At 48.1% G+C, this 22,855-nt stretch overlaps 1 protein-coding gene across 2 annotated transcripts in view; it reads right to left on the reverse strand.

Annotated features, from left to right (window-relative positions):
* Nucleotides 1-777: 777 nt before the first annotated feature.
* The window catches only part of LOC138296901 (heme-binding protein 1-like), a 51,025-nt gene continuing 28,947 nt past the window's right edge, over nt 778-22,855 (reverse strand). For both annotated transcript variants that reach the window (XM_069236406.1, XM_069236407.1), the window contains exons 5-6: nt 21,715-21,898; nt 778-11,069 (exon numbers count right to left, since the gene is read on the reverse strand). In XM_069236406.1, coding sequence (XP_069092507.1) covers nt 10,895-11,069; nt 21,715-21,898 — 359 coding nt within the window. In that variant the 3' untranslated portion in view covers nt 778-10,894. The remainder of the gene's footprint in view (nt 11,070-21,714; nt 21,899-22,855) is intronic.

Below are 22,855 nucleotides of genomic sequence, written 5' to 3' on the forward strand. Positions count from 1 at the left end.
AAGACAAGTCATCTTCTGTGAAACACCCAGTGCGCAATGCAGAGCACTTTGCAAATAATTCTCTTTACTACATGTAGCCAGTTTAAGAGCTTGAGGGCAGAGGTGATGTGTTTAGAACTTGTCTTGCAACTATGTTCTAGATTTGTTGAAGCTTCCCTTTATTTTATTTTTTAAATATGATATAGAGGACATTTGCACAGTGAAGGCATGACGCCACTAAGGCTATTGATTCATCAATCCTGGGCGACTGTACGCAGTAAAGGACGATACGTGGGACTTCTATCTGAGAGAACTGGGGAACAAATTGTTAATTAGTAATCAAAGAGGCCTGAAAAATGTGAAGGACTTTAGTTTTAGTAAATGAGAACTCCGAGGGCTGTAACTTGTTCCTCTTGCGGTTTAATAGATCCATCAGTCAGTGGATAACCTAAGGGCCTAACATGATTATTGGCTACTTTACATTTCTATGGTTGATATGTGATTCCCCAACCCATTTTAAGGTTGTTGAAACAGTTTGTAAGTCTTGTAAATGTTTGTTTCCAGCAAACAATATATATATAATATCATCAATGTTCTTGGTGTTTTTCAGCAGCCTCTTCATTAATCTTTGAAATGTGCTTGGGACTCCATCCAGCCCAGAAGGGAAGACTTCAAACTGATACTCAGCATTTGGGGTAGATACAATGTTTTTGTGGGCTAAAGGGGATTTGCCAATCCCCCTTCTTCAGATCAAGGGTGGTAACCCTAACTGTTCAGTCATCTCACTGACGCGAGGTAGTGGGTAAGAATCAAATTTTGAAATGTATTATTTATTTATGCATTTTTATATAGCACAGGCATTACCCTAAGGTGCTAGCTTGTTTTACAATAAAACATAGATTGTTACATAAAGTCATTACATAAAGTACATTACAGTAAAACACAGGTTGCAACATAAGGCCCAAAAGTACAAAGTATCTGTTCATTACTTAAGGTTGTTAAATGAGGTCCAAAATTACAAATTAGCAGTTTATTACATAAGGCATTGAATTACAATTATTCAAGCACATAGGTAGTATAAGTTGGAGCAGTGAACAAGTTGTCAATTGATAGCATCTACAGAAATAGAGGTAGAGCAAGTAGTCTCAGGCCAGTGGTCAGAGGCTAGGACATATTTCCACTGGAGAAATAGCTGAAATTTGGTTAAACATATGACAGTCAATACAAATGCTGATTGACCTATCAGGCTTCAGACCCAGAACAACTGGTGATTTCTAATTACTATTAAACTGTTCTATCACTCTCATTTCAGCATTTTCTCTATTTCTTCCTGAATGTCTAGACATCTTGCCTCGGGGATGCAATAGGGTTTCTATTACATAATATGTACTTGCACGATGTGTGTATAATGTATTGGGTTCTCTTGGGGTGCTATGTCTCTGAGGAAAGTTAGGACACCCTGGAGATTCTTTATTTCTCTTTCTGATAGATCAACCTGGTACCCATACAGGGGATATTGGAGGTATGGAACACTCCCATTGTTTTAAGTGGTTGACATGGAAGATATGGGTTTCTTGTCTCCTTTTTAGGAACTCTACTTTATCAGTTGCTGAAGCCTTTTGCAAGATGCTTATCTGTCTGAAAGGCACAGCCTCTGGATAACGGGTGGCTTGATACACTAGGACTAATATGTACATCTTTACCCTTTATTGGAAGCAGCTAGAAGACCAACTAGGTTTATTCCTGTGTGGCGAAGGGCACATCCGTAATAGGCATATTTGGGGAGGGTGCTTTTGGACGTCTATAAGGATTGGTCGTCTGGTAGTTTGGACCCTGCTTGAAATATTTATTAAGAGGAGCAAACAATCCTGGCCAATACAATTGTTTAACAAACAATCTTCTCAAACAATCTTTTCTATCTTCTCAGCCCCAAAAGTGCTCCCCCATAAAATGTGTGGGAGCTAAAAACAATATATTTCATTGTGGCTTAATGGTTAGAGCGGCAGACCCTGAAGCAGAGATCTGGCTCAAGACCAGGGTTCAAGTCCCGCTTCGGCAGGTCTTGGGCTCAATTCCCCTTGACCAGATAATTCTCGCCTCGGTGCCTAATCTAATTCATGGGTCCCACTCTGCAACTCTGGGCAATAGCTTGCTTAATCTCCACAACAGCGCTTGGATGCCTGGCTTTACCCTGGGGGTGCTCAGGAGTGGGTGCCTCACAGGGAAAAGCCAGGAGGGGTTCCATAGCGGTATGAGTACAGCGCCTTGAGACTCTAACGGGTGAGTAGTGCGCTATACAAGTGCTAATTTACATTTTACAAGGTTGCCATATTAAAAGTTCAAGAGATAATTCCTTTACAGGCTTGCTGTACAGCACCCCATCCTTTTTTTAAAAATAAATTTCTTTTTATTGGTTTCACCAGTGTAAAGAATACAGACAAATAGCAATACAGCAAACCATTTGAAAGAACAAGATTACTGCCATCCCAAACTAGTTTGACATGTAGCATAAACATATTATCACAGATCCATGACCAATACATGAAATCAAATATCCCTTGTGTATGCGTCCGTTGCCCTCCCCTCTTGATGTTACCTAGAACAAATTCCCATTACCATAGTTGTTCACCCCTCTTCATCTGTCGAGTCTGTCTCTCCCTAACCTTTCTTAAACCTTAAGAATGCTCCCCAAATCTGCAGGGCTTCTATAGCTCTGTCATTCCATCTGCATCGTCTCAGCCACCATCCATTCAGACATGCCTCTCTTCCAGCCAACCACACTTGGGCCCGTCTGACCCATCCAAGTAATTGCGACTCTTCGTTTACAGCAACCCATCCTCAAGACAAAAACAGGGTCCTGCTTCAGAGTCTCTTTCCATTTCCTGTGCCTCCTCCCAGACATTTGCCAACAGCCGTTCCTCTCACTGAGCAGCCTGGAAGTCTTTATCGTTGCTTTAAATCTCCTGAGTTAGAAGTGAACTGTGCTCCTGACTTCCCTTTTTTCTTATCCTGTCTTCTCTCTCTTAGTTCTACAGTTTTCTGAGTTAAGAAAGACAGCTCTTCAGCTGAGGAAGGAGCCTCTGTCAGCCAAGGCTCCTGGTCCCCAAACTCTACCTCACATGGGATAGAACTGGTGATTATTGGTCCTGATGATTAAGGGCTTTGGTAAATCTGGTATTACCCCTACTTGGGTGGTGACTTCCACATCTGTATTTCTCTGTACACATACTTGACCAACGGGGTATTCTCGGCAGCCCCCTTACACATATCTGATTGCCACTTTCTGCTTAGGCATCAGCTGAAGTGACTGAACAAATGTGTCTTCAGCTACTGGCGGTCTACATTCTGCGCCCAATAAAGCAACGTGCGACTCATAAATGGATGATTCCATGGTGGAGTAAACAGGCTTATGAGCCAAGCTAATATCCATTGGTTCTTCTTAGTTCCTTTACGTACAAATATCAGCAATATGCTCCCATCCCTCTGTGTACTGGGGATCCCGCAATTTTGACACCCCAAAATTTACCTCAACAGAACGCCCACAACTCAATGAATCGGAGAACGTGTTAACCACTAGTATCATAAGGAATGTCCCCCCCAAGGTAAGGCACCTCCCAAAAACATCAAAATACCAAACAAACAGCAAATAAGATAAAAGGGCCCATTTAACACCCGAGTTCTAGATCAGCCTAATAGTTTAAAGTATTTATTACAAAAAATCTAAAGAAACGCGAGTCAATGCCATGAAGCTCTCAGCAAATAGGGCATTACAAAGAAATGCAAAATAAAGAATAATCTAAGTCTCAAGTGGGCCGCAAAGTTAAGAGAGAAGTGGACAGCATCCCTAGCAGCACTGAAATCTCCAGGAAAGCATTCTGGATCACCCCAATATCAAAGGTTTTTTACATTATTTTTACATATGAACTTAGTAACATTGCAGTTTCATCTGATGAAATATGCTACATTATCAGCAAATCAGAGCACAGTTAAGCATCATATTGCTTTATCGCCTAAGCACTATCACAGTACATGAATATTAACTCTTCCCACTATATGCTAATACCATCCGGAGGCGGTGGAACAAACTACACACGCTAGCTATACGCAAGCTGTGATGAGTGAGCAGGGTACTGTGAGCACTACACACGCTAGCTTGACGCAAGCTGTGATGAATGAGTGGGGTGCTGTGAGCACTACACACGCTAGCTAGACGCAAGCTGTGATGAGTGAGCAGGGTACTGTGAGCACTACACACGCTAGCTTGACGCAAGCTGTGATGAATGAGCGGGGTACTGTGAGCACTACACACGCTAGCTAGACGCAAGCTGTGATGAGTGAGCAGGGTACTGTGAGCACTACATACGCTAGCTTGACGCAAGCTGTGATGAATGAGTGGGGTACTGTGAGCACTACACACGCTAGCTAGACGCAAGCTGTGATGAGTGAGCAGGGTACTGTGAGCACTACACACGCTAGCTAGACGCAAGTTGTGATGAATGAGTGGGGTACTGTGAGCACTACACACGCTAGCGGTACTGTGAGCACTACACACGCTAGCTAGACGCAAGTTGTGATGAATGAGTGGGGTACTGTGAGCACTACACACGCTAGCGGTACTGTGAGCACTACACACGCTAGCTTGACACAAGCTGTGATGAATGAGCAGGGTACTGTGAGCACTACACACGCTAGCTAGACGCAAGCTGTGATGAATGAGCGGGGTACTGTGAGCACTACACACGCTAGCTAGACACAAGCTGTGATGAATGAGCAGGGTACTGTGAGCACTACACATGCTAGCTTGACGCAAGCTGTGATGAATGAGCGGGGTACTGTGAGCACTACACATGCTAGCTTGACGCAAGCTGAGATGAATGAGCGGGGTACTGTGAGCACTACACACGCTAGCTAGACGCAAGCTGTGATGAATGAGCAGGGTACTGTGAGCACTACACACGCTAGCTTGACGCAAGCTGTGATGAATGAGTATGGTACTGTGAGCACTACACACGCTAGCTAGACGCAAGCTGTGATGAATGAGCAGGGTACTGTGAGCACTACACACGCTAGCTAGACGCAAGCTGTGATGAGTGAGCAGGGTACTGTGAGCACTACACACGCTAGCTAGACGCAAGCTGTGATGAGTGAGCAGGGTACTGTGAGCACTACACACGCTAGCTAGACGCAAACTGTGATGAATGAGCGGGGTACTGTGAGGACTACACACGCTAGCTTGACACAAGCTGTGATGAGTGAGCAGGGTACTGTGAGCACTACACACGCTAGCTAGACACAAGCTGTGATGAGTGAGCAGGGTACTGTGAGCACTACACACGCTAGCTTGACGCAAGCTGTGATGAATGAGCAGGGTACTGTGAGCACTACACACGCTAGCTAGACGCAAGCTGTGATGAATGAGCGGGGTACTGTGAGCACTACACACGCTAGCTAGACGCAAGCTGTGATGAATGAGCCGGGTACTGTGAGCACTACACACGCTAGCTAGACGCAAGCTGTGATGAATGAGCAGGGTACTGTGAGCACTACACACGCTAGCTAGACGCAAGCTGTGATGAATGAGTATGGTACTGTGAGCACTACACACGCTAGCTAGACGCAAGCTGTGATGAATGAGTAGGGTACTGTGAGCACTACACACGCTAGCTAGACGCAAGCTGTGATGAATGAGTGGGTACTGTGAGCACTACACACGCTAGCTTGACGCAAGCTGTGATGAATGAGCAGGGTACTGTGAGCACTACACACGCTAGCTAGACGCAAGCTGTTATGAATGAGTATGGTACTGTGAGCACTACACACGCTAGCTTGACGCAAGCTGTGATGAATGAGCAGGGTACTGTGAGCACTACACACGCTAGCTAGACGCAAGCTGTGATGAATGAGCGGGATACTGTGAGCACTACACACGCTAGCTAGACGCAAGCTGTGATGAGTGAGCGGGGTACTGTGAGCACTACACACGCTAGCTTGACGCAAGCTGTGATGAATGAGCGGGGTACTGTGAGCACTACATACGCTAGCTAGACGCAAGCTGTGATGAATGAGCAGGGTACTGTGAGCACTACACACGCTAGCTAGACGCAAGCTGTGATGAATGAGCAGGGTACTGTGAGCACTACACACGCTAGCTAGACGCAAGCTGTGATGAATGAGTATGGTACTGTGAGCACTACACACGCTAGCTTGACGCAAGCTGTGATGAATGAGTGGGGTACTGTGAGCACTACACACGCTAGCTAGACGCAAGCTGTGATGAGTGAGCAGGGTACTGTGAGCACTACACACGCTAGCTTGACGCAAGCTGTGATGAATGAGCAGGGTACTGTGAGCACTACACACGCTAGCTTGACGCAAGCTGTGATGAATGAGTGGGTACTGTGAGCACTACACACGCTAGCTAGACGCAAGCTGTGATGAATGAGTAGGGTACTGTGAGCACTACACACGCTAGCTAGACGCAAGCTGTGATGAATGAGTGGGTACTGTGAGCACTACACACGCTAGCTTGACGCAAGCTGTGATGAATGAGCAGGGTACTGTGAGCACTACACACGCTAGCTAGACGCAAGCTGTGATGAATGAGCAGGGTACTGTGAGCACTACACACGCTAGCTAGACGCAAGCTGTGATGAATGAGCGGGGTACTGTGAGCACTACACACGCTAGCTTGACGCAAGCTGTGATGAATGAGCGGGGTACTGTGAGCACTACACACGCTAGCTAGACGCAAGCTGTGATGAGTGAGCGGGGTACTGTGAGCACTACACACGCTAGCTTGACGCAAGCTGTGATGAATGAGCGGGGTACTGTGAGCACTACACACGCTAGCTTGACGCAAGCTGTGATGAATGAGCGGGGTACTGTGAGCACTACACACGCTAGCTAGACGCAAGCTGTGATGAATGAGTGGGGTACTGTGAGCACTACACACGCTAGCTAGACGCAAGCTGTTATGAATGAGCGGGGTACTGTGAGCACTACACACGCTAGCTAGACGCAAGCTGTGATGAATGAGCAGGGTACTGTGAGCACTACACACGCTAGCTAGACGCACGCTGTTATGAATGAGTGGGGTACTGTGAGCACTACACACGCTAGCTAGACGCAAGCTGGTATGAATGAGTGGGGTACTGTGAGCACTACACACGCTAGCTAGACGCAAGCTGTGATGAATGAGTGGGGTACTGTGAGCTACCTGAAGAACCTTGAAGTATCGTTACAGTTTTGTGACTGGGCCGGGGAAGATTAATCAAGAACATTGTGATGAATGGCTACAGAAATAAACAAACATAATTCTGCAGAAATAACAAACGGTGAAACGGACAGAGGAAGATAGAAGGGTCATCCATTTTAAAAAAGATGGCTGCTATGCTCAAATTGACGCCTACTTAACAAAGGTAGAGGAAAACACATCTGCACATCATAGAAAATTTGCTTTAAAAACAATTATGTTATATCAGTGAGTAAATGGGTAATCAAGTGTAAAACTACATTCTGCATGTTGTAAATAATGCATGAAACAGGAATGCACAACAATCTCTAACATCCCCCACACTCAAAACTTTGGGGATTGTGGGCAGGTGGGCCTATGGGTTTCTAATTGCTAAATCACCAAGAACGTCCATTGTAGGTCCCACAGGTCTTTTAATTCTATTTTTGCTGTTGCCATCCTTCTGACCCAAGTCAAAGTCAAGTCAAAGTAAAAGTATCTGTGCAGTTTTGGCATCAGTACCAGTCATTTCATTGGCAGCTGACAATGTAGGATCGCGGTGTTGTCTGGTGTTGTTGACACGTCACTGAATGTCAAAGAGTAGGGCATTTAAGAATTATACTATGTAAACTTTATCTATAATGTACTCTTAAGCAGAGCGTTTGGGTTTTAGCCATCGATCTCCTAAGGGCTTGATTTTACAATACAAAGCGCATAGAGTTTCACCCAGTAGGTGTCTCGCTTCTAACCCTGACTTAATAAGTCTCTGACTCTTTACCCATCCTTTCTAACGTAGGTCATTTTACCTCCATGTATGAGGTGTTGCCTGTGGAGGTGGCAGTTGGGGCAATTCTTGCAAGGTTACTAAACAAAACTCTGGGTCCATCAATGGGGTGTACTTTTATAAAACTACAGAGGGAATCTGCAGACTTGTTCTCGGTTGAGCCAGTCTCTCTTAGATTCCCCAAGTAGTGTTCTCAGCCAGACTGACTTGCCTGATTTGTTACGTGCGAGTCTGAATGGTCTGGTGCAGAGTGTCTCTGTAGCAAATGGGTTCCGCCCTTGAAGTACACCACGATTTTTTACTACAGAGACCCTGTTTTTTAGACGGTTTTTAGGCTTTTACTGGGTAAAACATGCACGCTTAGTTTGAATTTGAAGTCCCCAAAAATCCACATTGACATCTTATGGGACTTCATTATTTGTCATATTTCTCAGACTCAGCTCATAATCGGATTCCATACCTCTATCACCCCCCTAATGGGCAGAGTTATTTACGCAGCTCCCTAGTAGAGGTATGGAATGCGTCTCCCCACAAAAGGCCAAGTTAATTAATCCCCTCCCCAACAGAGATATCAAAGGTCTCCCCACACAAAAGGGCAATGAACAGTGCTTGACAGTTCCTGGGAAATGAAAGGGGTTGGGGCTGAAATCTGCAGAATGGATCAAATCTGCAAAGGAAAGTTATATCCGATGTAATCATTTCTTGGTTTCTGTTAGAGCAGCCCATAACCAGAGGCAAGGTATCAAGGATGGTTTACATTATGTGAATAAGACACGGCATACATGATTCAGAGACCAGGCAGAGTAGAGCATCAATTTTCACAAAAAATGTGGCAACAAAATGTATATAACCACCACGGATGCAACAGGGATGTGCTTGTTTTCTACTGGACATCAGTATATATCAAACTATAGAGAAGACCTTGGCAAGGTTATTGTGCATGCCTTCGAAATACAAAATACATAACGCGGCAAGAAGAACTCTGGGTTTCTAGAGTCAGTGCAAGGCATCCAGACACAGGGTGATAGTTTCCCCTCTAAGTGCTGATTGACGATACTGAGGTTGGCCGGTCATAGTAGCGCACTCGCAACCAAACGTTGCCTACACACAGGGACGGAATATTCGGTTTCTTTGAAAATACTAGTAGCTTGGGAATATACGGTTACCAAATCATGAGCTTTGGGAATCAAGGATTTTGATGTGCGAATTTTTGATGTACTACACAGTCATAATAAGGACATTAATTTTGAAGTAACTCTAACATTATATGAGAATAGCCCTGAAGAAGTCGTTGGGGAACATAGGACTTTCCCCTGACGAAACACGTGTTGGCTCAATGTTTATCCTCATGAAGCATGCTGATAATCTGAAGATCGGATCCAATAAACCTTGGATATGATTGGACTTTTAAAGACTGGCGTGATATTTGAGATTGCGTTCATTTGAAATTTACTCACTTGTGATTTGACTTATTCATATAACTTTTTGAACAAATAAGGGAGAAAACCTCCCATTATGTCACTTATTGTTGGGTTCCCTAATATGGAATAATATAAATTCACTCACTAAGATTAGTGATGTATTCAAGATTACTTTGACTTTGAATTTCACTTACTTGAGATTTGACTCATTGAATTTAAAATAGGTAAACTTTGAGAAATAACAATAAGGAAGAAAAGGGTATAAGAAAAAGGAGGGCGCCTCACATTGTGTAAAAAAAATGGCCGGTCATAGGCCCTTCATCGGTTAATGCCAACATAAAGAAAAACTGGAGGTCTCGCAGCGTACTTGCAGATGGGTGCTCCCTGAATGCAGTCTGGCGAGGAGGTCACAGACAGGTACGCCCCAGCCTGAGCATCAGGCACAGCCATCTTAGACACAACACTGTAGTTTGTCGCCCAGCCAATGCCAGGCCACTAGCATGGAAAACACAAAAGATAAACAAACCTGCCTCTGAGCTCTACCCCCCAGGTGCGTTACACTACACTGCTACAAGCAACTTCGCCAGTCTCCTGCCCTGAATGCCACTAGAAGCCCGTGCCCACACAACCACGACATACAGTCTACCTCCCAGGCGTGTTACACCACACTGCCACAAGCGACTTCGCCAGTCTACTGCCCTGAATGCCACTAAAAGCCCATGCCCACCCAACCACGACATACAGTCTACCTCCCAGGTGCGTTACACCACACTGCCACAAGCGACTTTGCCAGTGTACTGCCTTGAATGCCACTAGAAGCCTGTGCCCACCCAACCACGACATACAGTCTACCTCCCAGGTGTGTTACACTACACTGCCACAAGCAACTTCGCCAGTCTCCTGCCCTGAATGCCACTAGAAGCCTGTGCCCACCAAACCATGACATACAGTCTACCTCCCAGGTGCGTTACACCACACTGCCACAAGCGACTTCGCCAGTCTACTGCCCTGAATGCCACTAGAAGCCATGCCCACCCAACCACAGTGCATTCTGCTGGAAGATGGAACATGGACAGCCTTCTTGTAACTACTGTGAAATGTCCACTCCCAGTAGCAATAACCATGCGTGCTCTGAAAGAATGACTGCACTGGTCCTTTGTGCCAGAAATGGTTAGTGGATTGAATGGAAGGGCAGTAGGCCAGGCCTTTCCAGGACAATATTGAGTAGGGTACCATTCTTTTCATGCATTGCGTGCCCAGGGTGAAATGACCTGAAGTGGATCGTGAAGACAGGTCACTTCCAATCCCACGGTGTGGCCAAGGCAAGCATACCGCTCTCTCACCGCACTCCTTGGCAGGGTCGGTGCATCGCTGACCACAGCCTTCCGGGGGACGAGCTGACTTTCCCTTCAGGCTAGAGTTGGGAAAATGTCCCCAGATAAGAGTCCAGTTTCTCAGCACAAGGGGTGGGAATCTCCCTCACTCTTCTCGCCTGATGAACCACAGCTCATTTCGACGATGAGGAACTGTAGGGTTCTCATACGTTGCCACCAAATATGTCCCTCGCAGAACTGTGTCCGTGTTACCGACCAAAGCCCAAAGCTGGTCCACATCCCTGCGAAGCGAGTCTTCTGTGGTTGCCCCGTAAAAGACCCTGAAAGGCACAGATGAAAAATTGGTTCATAAATGTAATTCTTACAAATACATAAATACAAAGGTCTCAATCATTAACACAGTTAACCTGACAAACTCTCACCACACTGCGCTACTTTAAAAAAAAAAACACTATTGTTTGGATTTGAAATTTTCACCACAAAATATGAAAGGAGCGCAGATAAAACCAAGACAAGTAACATCAACATTTATCCCGCTACTCGTTATATCCACACCCAGTGTCAACAGAGAACAAATCCACACTGGTGAAGAAGCATCTTACAATGATGAATACCAGGTCAACAAAGCATACATGTGCTGAATATTATAAGAACATGCCTGGAATCCGAATCACTACAAAGACGTGTGCAGGTGATGAAGTACACCGCTATCTCTAGAGTCCAGATCAGACCCGTCAGTGCTTACCCATGTGTTTGAAGTTGTTCCAATCTGGAGAGCCTGATATGCTGTTCCTCCACAACTGCCCATTCCAAGACATCACTGACCCACATGTGAGGCTGAGGTGCACGAGTGCCCATCTAGCTAATGGCTACTCTGCCTTTAGCCAGAGGAGTGCCAACTGCGCAAATCTGTACACCATTTTATTGCCCTGAGGCTGTGGCATCACCCCCAGTAAACACCTCCCGGGTGACATTCGAATCTGGAGTCTAGTAGCAGCCTCAATTTGTGGTACTACGTCCTCCCAATATGCACTAACCGCCCCACAATCCCACAACATGTGCAGAAAGCTGGCACTATCCGCCCGCATCTAGGGCACTTCGACTCTCCAGTGGGATAGATCTTGCTAAGAACATAAGGCGTCATGTACATTCGGTGAAGGTAATAAAAGTGTGTAAGTTTGAATCTGCTGTTTCAGGAAACCTTGAGAACCAATGCACACAGAGATCCAGTCTGTATCTCTAAAGGGGTCATCCAATTTCAATTCCCATGTGCTCTCCGTGCTCGCAAGGCGGGCTGGGCTGCGTCAATCCAAAAGTCCCTATACAGGAGCGTTATAAGATCCATCCTTCCCCCAGCCAAGGTCAGAGACGGTTCAAGCACTGCCTGGAACGTGCACCACAACTCCCAAGCGATACTTTCTAACTTAGCATATTGCAAGAATTGCCCTGCACACACCTGGAAGGTGTCCTGGGCCTCCTGGAAGGAGATGAAGACCTCACCAGGATATAGGTCACCAGCCAGTAGGCAGCCACCCTTTCACCAAAGCGTCACAGACATGTCAGTATCTACACTATGAAGGGGAAGGAGATCCCACAAGCTAAGTCCCTGCTCAAATGGTGCCCTGTGGATTACCTTAGTGACCATCCTCTTCACAGATGGTTGCCGTCTGTTGAATTAGATAGGGAAGCGGAGTATCTGCATTCCCCTCGTAAGGAGTCGTGGCAGCGTCTCATCACTGAATGTACCGTGCAACAAGCGTTTCTCCCAGTTATCCGAGTCAACAAGCCACTGTGCCGCATTCTGCAAGTGGGCTGCATAGTAGTAATGTTACATACCAGGCAGAGCCAGCCCTTCAGTCATGTCCCATTTCAAAACTTGCAGTGCCACTCAGCTGCGGCGTTCTGCCCACACCCGTAAACTGAGCAAGCTGTCCAGTGTTCTAAAGACCCCGGAGGATATTGGACATAAAGAATTCTGGACCATATAGAGTCAGCGAGGTAAGAATACCATTTTGGCAGTGGCCACCCTGCCCATACCGAGAGCGGTGGCGTGTTTGAGAAACGAATGGACTCGCAAACACCTGCACTACCCAGTCTACATTGCAACGGTTCTGATGTGACTCCGTGTGGCCCCCATGACCCCTCGGTAACGGAAGCTCTCAGTCTCCCCTTGGAATCTGAGCTCCGGGAGGTGGCCTCGCGGGGGAGTGGTCAGCCCCCAAGTGAAAATAAGGGTCTTCTGCTTGTTGACTGACCCAGAGTCCAGAGACCTCCCCAAATGCCTCAACATGCCTCATTAGGGCCCACACCGCCTCCCCAGGACAGAGCTCATACACAAGCATCGAGCCAGACAATGTGTTCGGTGTCTCCCACTGAGATACCACAGCCCCTCATCTCCTGCCATAACATCACAGCCACAGGCCTCAGTGCCAATGCAAAAAGGGGGGGGGAGAGCGAGGACAGCCCTGTCGGGTACCCCTCTCTACCACCCATCTGTCTGAAAGTGCTCCCTGCACACTGACCCGGGCTACAACCTCTGTGTATAGTAAGTGCATCCAGGTTCTAAAGAACGGACCACATCCATCGCCCCCAGCACTGACATTAAGTACGACCAGCCCACAGTAACAAAAGCCTTCTCCAGGTCTATGGCCACCAAGGCTAGTTCCTGTTCCTCCTCCCCAACCTCAAGCAACACATGGGTCAGTCGGCGTATGTTCATCGATATGCTTTGACCTGAGATAAAGCCACATCAGTCAGTGTGTACAAGGTCCTGCACCTCCTCCCCAAGTCTGGTTGTTAACAAATTGCAGAGTATCTTAACATCTGAGTTAATCTTAGTAAGGGCTCGGTACAAGGAAAAGTATGTCTGATCCCCCCTGGCTTAATCAATAAACATATGACACCCTTGTGCATAGTTAATGGGAGAATTTTCTTTGCACATGTTTCCTGGAAGATTTCCAGCAACTTCTCCGACAAGTGGGCGGTATAAGTTTGATAAAACTCCATGGGGTAGCCATTGCTTACTGCCATCTAAGGTTTATTGAGTTACCGCATGGACCTTCTCAAGTCCTCCAGAGAGAGGTCCTCATACAACTCCTGCACGCTCTCCGGGGCAAGCACAGGGAGTTGCAAACCACAGAGAAACATCTCTAACTGTCTCTCATCTACAGACTCCCCCGTGCTGAAGACCATCTGTAAGTGAACCTGAAAGGCCCTCAATATGTCCAATTGGCACGCAAACATGCCCCTCCCCGCTCGTAGTGGGACTAGGGGAAGAGACTCCCACTCCTGCTTGGGAATCCAAACCAGGAGTTCCCAGATTCGTCCACCTCTTTATGTCTGTGCTCACTGCGCCACTGGATTCAAGCTAGCCTGGCTGATGAAGGGTGATACCCGGAAACCGGTTGCCGGATGCTTGTTTTCAGTCCAGAGAGGACCTGGCCTGGTAGTTCGGGCTGGACTGTTCCTATGGGAAACAGGGTCAAGACTGATTTGCATATGGCTAGGTCCAAACTGGGGTGGCGTGGTGAGCAAAAAAATTATGGATTAAACCCAGAGCTGTGACTGGGGTGAATGTTTGATTGGTTCTGCATTCCGTCGATCATCTGTTCATTTAGCATTTGTCACCTCTTTATATACGCATTGTCTGTAACAAGTGAGGGTACACTTGTCCAGTGTATCCCAGAGGTCAAGTAATTTGCATCTTGTCTCCTCTACCCGCCAACCCATGTCCCCCAGCCTCAGGGGAGTCCGCCTCCTCCATCTGATAGTCTGACAACAGTTTTTCCTAAATCACTATATTTGCCTCCTGCTGCCTGCACCTCCCAATGGTGGAGCCAATACAGAGCCCCCTCACCATCGCCTTCATGGCCTCCCACTCAGTGGCTCTGGATGTCGCTGAACCTCAATTATGCTCAAGATACTCTGTGCCTCAGCCAGTGATTCCCTACATGCAATATCCGTGAGGACGTTGGGGGGTAAACGCCAGTGTCTCGCCCTTGCTGTCTCATCATACCACTGATACGCAGCACTGTCCGAGTGTGGTCAGAGAGACATCTTCACAGATGTACTGCCTTCTGCAAAGCATGATGTGGAAATCTCGTCACAAGTATGAGATCCAACCCACTGTGAGTATTGTGCATTAAGGAGGGCCAGGTAAATGCACGTTTTGTAGGGTGGAATGCCTTCCCACTATCCAGCAAATTCAGATTGCACATTACTTGTGTAAGTGACTCAGCCCCAGGCGAGGTGGGTGACAGTCAGCACTACCATCCACAACACAGTTAAAGTCCCACACCCAGCACACAGGGGAGGCAGTACTGCCCTGGAGCAGATCCTGCATCTCCACAAAAAAGTGCCATCTGTGTCGGGTGCAGAGGCATTCAGAATGGTAATAGGTTTTCTGTCCAGTGTGCCCTGTACCAGTACATAGCAGCCACACATATTTGCCTCAATGTACGTGTGACAAAATGGCACCCATGGGGCCTCCCATATGAACACCCCTCTGGTGTAAGGGGAGTATGTGGTGGAATAGAGCTGCCCCCTCTAGTTTTTGGCCAATTTTGTCACCTCATCGGCCGTGCAGTGTGTTTCCTACAGACATGCTATGTGTGGCTTAGTGCGACTCAGAAATGAATGGACACGGTACCACTTCGTATAATCCCTGAACCCCTGAATATTCCAGGACATTATATTAGTGGTGCTCATCAAATGGGATTGTGTGCGCCCATTCGTGCCCTCTCCCACCCTGGTGTATGAGTCATTAGGTGCCTGAAAACAATAACAAACCAAACACTAAACTTCCCCACCCCTCTCCTCTGGCAAACAATGCAATAAGAACCAACAACAGACATGTTCGACCTTTCGTGGAAAGCTGCCAGGACCTGCAGCATAAACCCAAATTAAAGAAAAACAACAAGGCCTACCACTCACAGAGTGGGAGGAAGCCCACCCCAACCCCGTGCATAAAATAAAACACAAAAAGGCACACATAGAACTACTCCCTCGTACCAACTCCCCAACGTACTTCCAGTTAGTGCCACCGGCACACATATGGTCCCCATCGCAGGTCAATAAGAAATCAGTATGAAAAGGAATCTGCACCCAAGTTCAGGTGGAGTCTTGATGACCGGTCTCCATGAAGATGACACTGAACTCCGGCTCCATGACCACTGAGACCACATCCCGACCCCCACTCCCTCCAGACACAGCTCCTCTGCCATGGTGCCACCTGATTGGATCACGATGCGGGGAGACACAGTCCTCCCATCGCAATGAGACTGCAACCGCCAGCTCTGTCTCTGGCCCTACAGCCATTACAGGAGCCCCGTCTCAGCTTGGTACCTTGCTCCAAGATCCGGTTGTATCATGGAGTCCCTTATCCCACATTTCCAGCCAGCGTTTATCATCATCTGGACAATAAAGGAAGTGCGATTTGCCCCCAGAAATCACCCAGAGCTTGTCCCACATATTTTAGCCCCATAGCTCTTACCTTCCTCTTGGCTTCTAGGAAGGATTTCCTGTCCCCCTGAACTTGCTGCATGTAGTCCGGGTAGATGAAGATTTTGTGTTTGTCATAGTGGGCGCTGGCTTGGAGAATACTGTCCCTATCCCTGTAGTTAAGGACAGGGACAATAATCGCCTGGGGAGGAGCCTCAGGGGGTGGCAGAGCATTTCGCACCCTGTGTGCTCTCCACAACAAAGCGATCAGAGAGGCTCCCTGTCTTCAGTACCCCCGCACCCACCTTCCAACTAAGTGCTTCAATGACCTCCACTCAGTACGTTCAGGGAAACCCAGGAGGCGGACATTGTTACATCGTGATCTCCCCTCATGAAGCAACAATGCCAGGGCCAGGCCTCCAGAGATGCCGCCCTGGAGAGGACGCCACCCATTTGTTTTTGCAAAGTACCCACTTCTAGTTGATGGCCCCAATAGTCTCCTCGGCTGTGTGTACCCTTTCTGAGACCTTTCGGTGATCGGTGCAGAGCAAGTTAATGTATATGGACACTGTCCAGATCTTTTCCTCCAGCGCAGCTCTGGATCCCTGAATCACTCCCAGCAGATCTGCCCTGGAGGGTTCCACCCTCTGCGCACGTGGGCCAGGATTGTGCCTCAGGCTTCCCAGTCGTGTCTATCTGTGGGTGCTTGGTTGGAAAGCAGGGTACTGTTTCACTGTGTAGCCCTGGCATGGACCCTGGGGTTTAACCTTTCACATATGCAATGTGTACAGCGGGCTGAAAAAGCAATGAAGAAGAGGGAGCAACGCCCCATCCGGCTACAAGATCACAAGGCGAATCCCCTCCTCAGTCACTTGTATGGAGTCCCCTCTGGCGCCTTTACAGTGCCAGAATGGGCAGCTCATACCTAAAAAGGGTCTCCAAGCCACCAGTGCCTATGAGCGCCCCTCTCACCCACAACAGAAGCATCCTGAAGAGGCCACCAGTCCAGGCAGTGTCTCAACTTGGAGTTTTAGAGTCTAGGAGCCTCTTGATGGAGGGGGGGAGGCCCATCGCCCAGTTCTCAGATGTGCCCCAGAGATCCCGTCTGTCAAGTAGATGGTCCCAGTGGGCAAAGTGAGGCCACTAATAAAATGAAATGTGGGGCATCCTGGGGCAGCTCCTGGCGTCAGTCTCACTGTAGTGCGGAGGTATCGGGAAGCTGCCGGCCTCCTCGGTTACTCAATGGCATGCCAGGTACTCTCTCAGCAACTCAATCGTCTGGCACAGCCCCATCACTCCTGTGAGGAAAGGATGTGGTGTTGGGTGAAGTAAAGCCTACCGCTATGCTCCTCTGACTTCAGCGGCCTCCAGCTCCCCCTCCGGCAGTCCCATGTAGCAGCTGTCCTGCAGCACCCCCATACAGAGAGAAGGCTGTCTCCTGCAGCCCCCGTGGCATGCACCTCACTTCCAGCGTCAGCCACCCAGCCCAGATGCACTCACAGGTCCTGATGGAGTCTTCACACCACCCAACCTTGAGGTGCCTCTAGCCTCAGATGAACCAGATCCCAGCGCCGGGCTGCGATGCAAAAGAAGCCAGAGGGGAGGGGGAATGTAGGACGCCACACAGTCCCAGCTGGGGAGCAGCAGTTTTTAGACAGGATACCGGGGGATTAGGCAGAATGCCCATGGGGCCCAAGAGGAGCTCTTCAGAGATGCGTCCTGTCGGCCATCGGAGGTGGCCACGCCCCATCACACTGCACTATTTAGTGCCTCCTAACTTGAGTCAGTGGTTGCAAGTGGGGCCCACCAGCACTTACACTCATTTTTTGGGCACAGGCACTTATTTTTTCATCATCACCCTTTGATCCAGAACAAGAGACAGCAAAGCAGCAATATTCATTAGGTTAAAGAGGTGTTACAGGCTCAGACACAGGAAAGCAAAGGTTTACCTCCGGTTACACAAACCTTGGAGGCTCTAGTATTTAATAGTATCACTATTCTTCAGGTCTTACAGGCTCGAAAGAACTTGACTGCAAATAGGCTCAGGCACATAACAGCAAAGCTGTTCATCAGGTTACATGGGCCTCACAGTCACAGGCGTCAGACAACAGGCCTATCACTCTGGGTACACTTATCTTCCACGCTAGGGTATGAGCGAGGTTCCAACTATCTTATGAGTCTACACTCTAGCAGCAAATCTATCCCTTTAGTAATGTACACTTTACTAGATCAGAGATACAACAGGGGGGAGGGGCAACCAAATCCAACCCTAAACAAGACCCTCCTACCCAGCCCATATTACACAGAGCGAGCGAGTCGAACCTCCGGAGGAGCTGGAGTTGTGGCTCCTTCCACACCGAAGGTACAAGGATGGAGCAAGGCACTACATTTTTATTCCAGGATCTGCTGCAGTCAGTGCACCAGAGTATTATCACTGTGCAGCAGCAAAATCTGTCCGCCTTGTAGCAGCCCTCCAGGAAACCTCTTGTCTTATCTGTGCCCTGGTGAAGTCCTGCCTGACATCACCGCTGTCCCTCAGACTGCAAAGACCTTACAGGCGTAGACTTATGACAAAAGCATTACAGAGAATTACTGGCTTTAAGAATCAGGGGCTCATTACGAACCTGGCAGTTCAGACAGCCATGTCAGTGGTGGCGGAAAAGACCGCCACTGGCATGGCAGTCTGAACCACCATATAATAAACACAGGGAGGGCCGCCAGGGGCAGCCCTCCGTCACAGCCAGGCTACCACCAACAGGCATCCTGATGATGGCGGATTACATTATCCGACAGGGCAGCGTAGCAAGCAGCGCTGCCCTCCAGATAATGAACCCTGTTTCCCCCAGCCTTTCCCTGGTGGGCTCCCAGGGAGAGGCTGGCAGAAGGGGTGCTCCGGGGCACTTGGCATGGGCAGTGCAGGGGCCCCCGTGCAGTGTCCCGTTGTGCAAGTCACTGCCCAATTTATGGGCAGTGATCTGCGCGACAGGTGCTGTTGCACCCACCGCACTGAGGCATTGACGACGGCTCTATGTGGAGCTCTCTGCAATGTCCTCGCTCTGCATTCTCCTGGGCCGGCGGGCGGAAACAATGTTTCCACCCAGCAGCATGTTTGTAATGCGGCCGGAGGCTTTTCAAGGGGGCTGGTGGTCTATGGAAAGACCACCAGCATGCCACAGATCATACAGCATTCAGGTTTAGCTATCCCTAACTATAAGACATCTTTCAATCCAAGGTTGTCGCCTTAAGAACTAACATCAGGTCACAAAGATTGCATATCTCAAGGCTTTAGACAGAAAACCCAAGCCTTTGATTGCACATATTGTGCAGAATGTATGTCAGATTATACAAACGTCACAAGCTCGGGCCTCTATCAGGAGAGCTATCCTGGTCACTCCCCTTTCCATTGTCCAGGTTTGCGCCAGAGCAGGAACTGGGGATTCCTGAACCGGTGTGGACTGGTTTATACACGGAGGGCACCAAATGTGCCCTTCAAACCCAACCAGTGGCTTGGGGAGGCTACCCCTCCCAAGCCAGTCACACCTATTTCGAAAGGGAAAGGGTGTCACCTCCCTCTCCAAAGGAAATCCTTTGTTCTGCCTTCCTCTGCCTCAGCTGGTCAAGCAGCAGGAGGGCTGAAACCTGTCTGAGGGGTGGCAGCAGCTGAGCTGCCTGGAAAACCCTGTAAGACCGGTGGTAGCAATGCTGGGGGTCCTTTAAGGAGCCCCCAGAGTGCATGGAATCATACTTCCAATACTCGCAACAGTACTGCAGGATGATTCCAACATGTTTGATACCAAACATGCCCAGGTTCGGAGTTACCAGTATGTAGCTGGACATAGGTAGTTATCTATGCCCAGTACACGCGCAAAATGGCATCCCTCACACTCACAAGGGCCAGGAAAATGGATCTGGAGTTTGTGGGGACACCTCTGCTGGAGCAGGGGTGCCCTCACACACAGGTGTCTGCACCCTGCCCTCTGGTCTGAGAGGGCCTACCATAGGGGTGACTTATACTGACCTGGTGCAGTGACCTGTAGTGAAAAAGGGTATTTGCACCCTTTCACGCAGGCTGCAATAACAGGCCTGCAGAACCCTTTGCATGGGCTACGTATAGGTGGCAGAATAACTGCAAAAAAGAGGGGATTAGGAGGAACTATGGTCCAGTGTATAGCCTCCCAATGGAAACGTCAAGAAATATATGATACACTGTTCCAACCAGAAAGAACGGAAACTAATGGCGGGGGTCCTAAATTCTAGGAGCAAGAAACCTCACACATCCATAGGATGTCATGCTTCATCATCGGAACTGCTCCTCGTCAGACCAGCACTGCAATGTCTGACGGGCACCACCCCTGGTGGGGGGGCTCTTTGCCAGAGATCTTTTTCAATGATGGTGCCGTGACCCCAAAGGTGAATAAGTGACAGAGGAGATCGAAAGAAATCGTGGTTAAAATTGGCTCTCAAAACCGCCACTGGGTCAATAGTTTTATTAGACCAGATGAACGGTCAGGACCAAGGTTAAAAAGTATAGTCATAAGAGTGAACCAGAGATAATGATCAATCACTCTATAGTAAAAGTAGCAAAGGGAGGAATTGGGGATATTCCAAAGCCAACCCTATCATGGGTCAACATGTTTCGCATCCTGGTGGTCCATACGGATCCAGTGATGCTTCATCAGGACCTAGATGACTATGTGTATCTCCAAATTATATGGGCCACATATGTTTCCTTAGTCAAGTGTACAGATTACTGGCAACTACAGAGTATCTTGGAGAAATAACAGTCACTTACATAAATATGGAACCAATAATTCCTAACTGTCGCCCTGTGAATGAAAATACACAAGTTAATCCAGAGTAAGGGCGAGTCATAACCAAATTACTAGAGGTTGAAAAAACATATATATATCGTGGGAAAAGAAGGCAACCGTGCTATGCAGTGAAAGTGTCAACTCGTGAAAAACACGCATGCATTTACACATTGTACAGGCTTACCGTCCTAAATTAGAGAACGAGTTTCCTAGGAACACATAGACCAATGGTCCAGCGCAAATAAAGTCTAAGGAAGGTACATTCCTACAGTCGCTCACCTGGATATCACCTGTACTGACTGGACTTCACTGGGCTATAACCTGTATGGTTGATCACCTAGACATCACCTGTACAGGACTTCACTGGGCAATAACCTGTACAGTCTCTTACCTGGATATCACCTGTACCGGACTTCACTGGGCTAGAACCTGTACAGTCTCTTACCCGGATATCGCCTGTACCGGACTTCACTGGGCTAGAACCTGTACAGTCTCTTACCCGGATATTGCCTGTACCGGACTTCACTGAGCTAGAACCTGTACAGTCTCTTACCCGGATATCACCTGTACCGGACTTCACTAAGCTAGAACCTGTACAGTCGCTCACCTGGATATCACCTGTACCGGACTTCACTGGGCTAGAACCTGTACAGTGGCTCACCTGGATATCACCTGTACCGGACTTCACCGGGCTGTAATCTGTGCGGTCCCTCACCTGGATATCACCTGGAAGGATCCCTGGTCAAGGATGAGCACCTCAGGGTCCAGGGGAAGAGGAGGGTCCTGCTGAAACTCAGCTGGGAGATAAAACTCTGTGCTGATTTCGCCCACTAAGGCAGTGCCATCCTCGTCCATATGGAATCGGTTCAGAACTGGCACAGTCATTCCCAAATAGCGCCCTGAAAGGAGAGATTCACAAAACACAGTGAACAGACAAGAAATCCTAGCTCACAGGAGACAATCATGGCAAGCAGTACACAATGTTAGCCTGTCCTAAACATAGGCACATTCGTCTACACGTTAATACATCATTTGCGTCAGTCTTAAACTTTTCTGCCATACCAAGGGCCTGATTCAGATCTTGGCGGAGGAGTTATTCCGTCATATCAGTGATGGCTATCCAGTCCACCGAAATAGAAATCCCATAGGATACAATGGAATTTATATATGTAGATCACTGTCTGAATGGTCCTGCAAGAGGACAAGCACATTTTCACATGTGTGACTGTTTGCAAGGGAGTATTCGGCATTCCTTCGGGAGCTGCCACCTCTCAGAACCCTTTGAACAGCTCAGTCCTTTAGTTAGCAAGCCATCTGTGGAGTGGCTCAATGAGCCTTCTTTGGCCACCGACCCAAGCTGTGGTACCTTCTGATCTGGAGTTTACTCTGAGCTCTGTTAGCCGCTTTCGGAGTTTTCCAACAAAGGTCCTACTTACTGTTGCTTGCTTCCTCACAGATTGGCTTTCGGTCTTTAGGTAAACTGTGGCTACTGCACTGAGGGCTCTGGTTAAACGACTATACATATCTTCCAGGCGAGTCGCCGGTTCGGCTTACACTGGGGCTGCACAGTGAAGTGAGACGGATGCTTCTTGACACCTGCCTGGAACACCACTGGTCTACTCATGAGGCGCCCTCCTTTAATCACAATCGAATAATGATGATTTATGCGGAATTGTAATGTCAGGTATGAGACCACAACTAAATGCAAGTTCTGTGGTGCGGCCTGCTGTCTGGGCCAAAAACACGATTAGTTTGTGTAGAACAGCTTTAGATGTCACTTCACTTTGCATGCTGATTGCAATGGGATGTCCACACCGCCACAAAGGCATATCCTGCTTTCTCTTGATGAAACTTGG

This window comes from Pleurodeles waltl, chromosome 5, assembly GCF_031143425.1.
Source record: "Pleurodeles waltl isolate 20211129_DDA chromosome 5, aPleWal1.hap1.20221129, whole genome shotgun sequence".
Classification (NCBI taxonomy): domain Eukaryota; kingdom Metazoa; phylum Chordata; class Amphibia; order Caudata; family Salamandridae; genus Pleurodeles; species Pleurodeles waltl.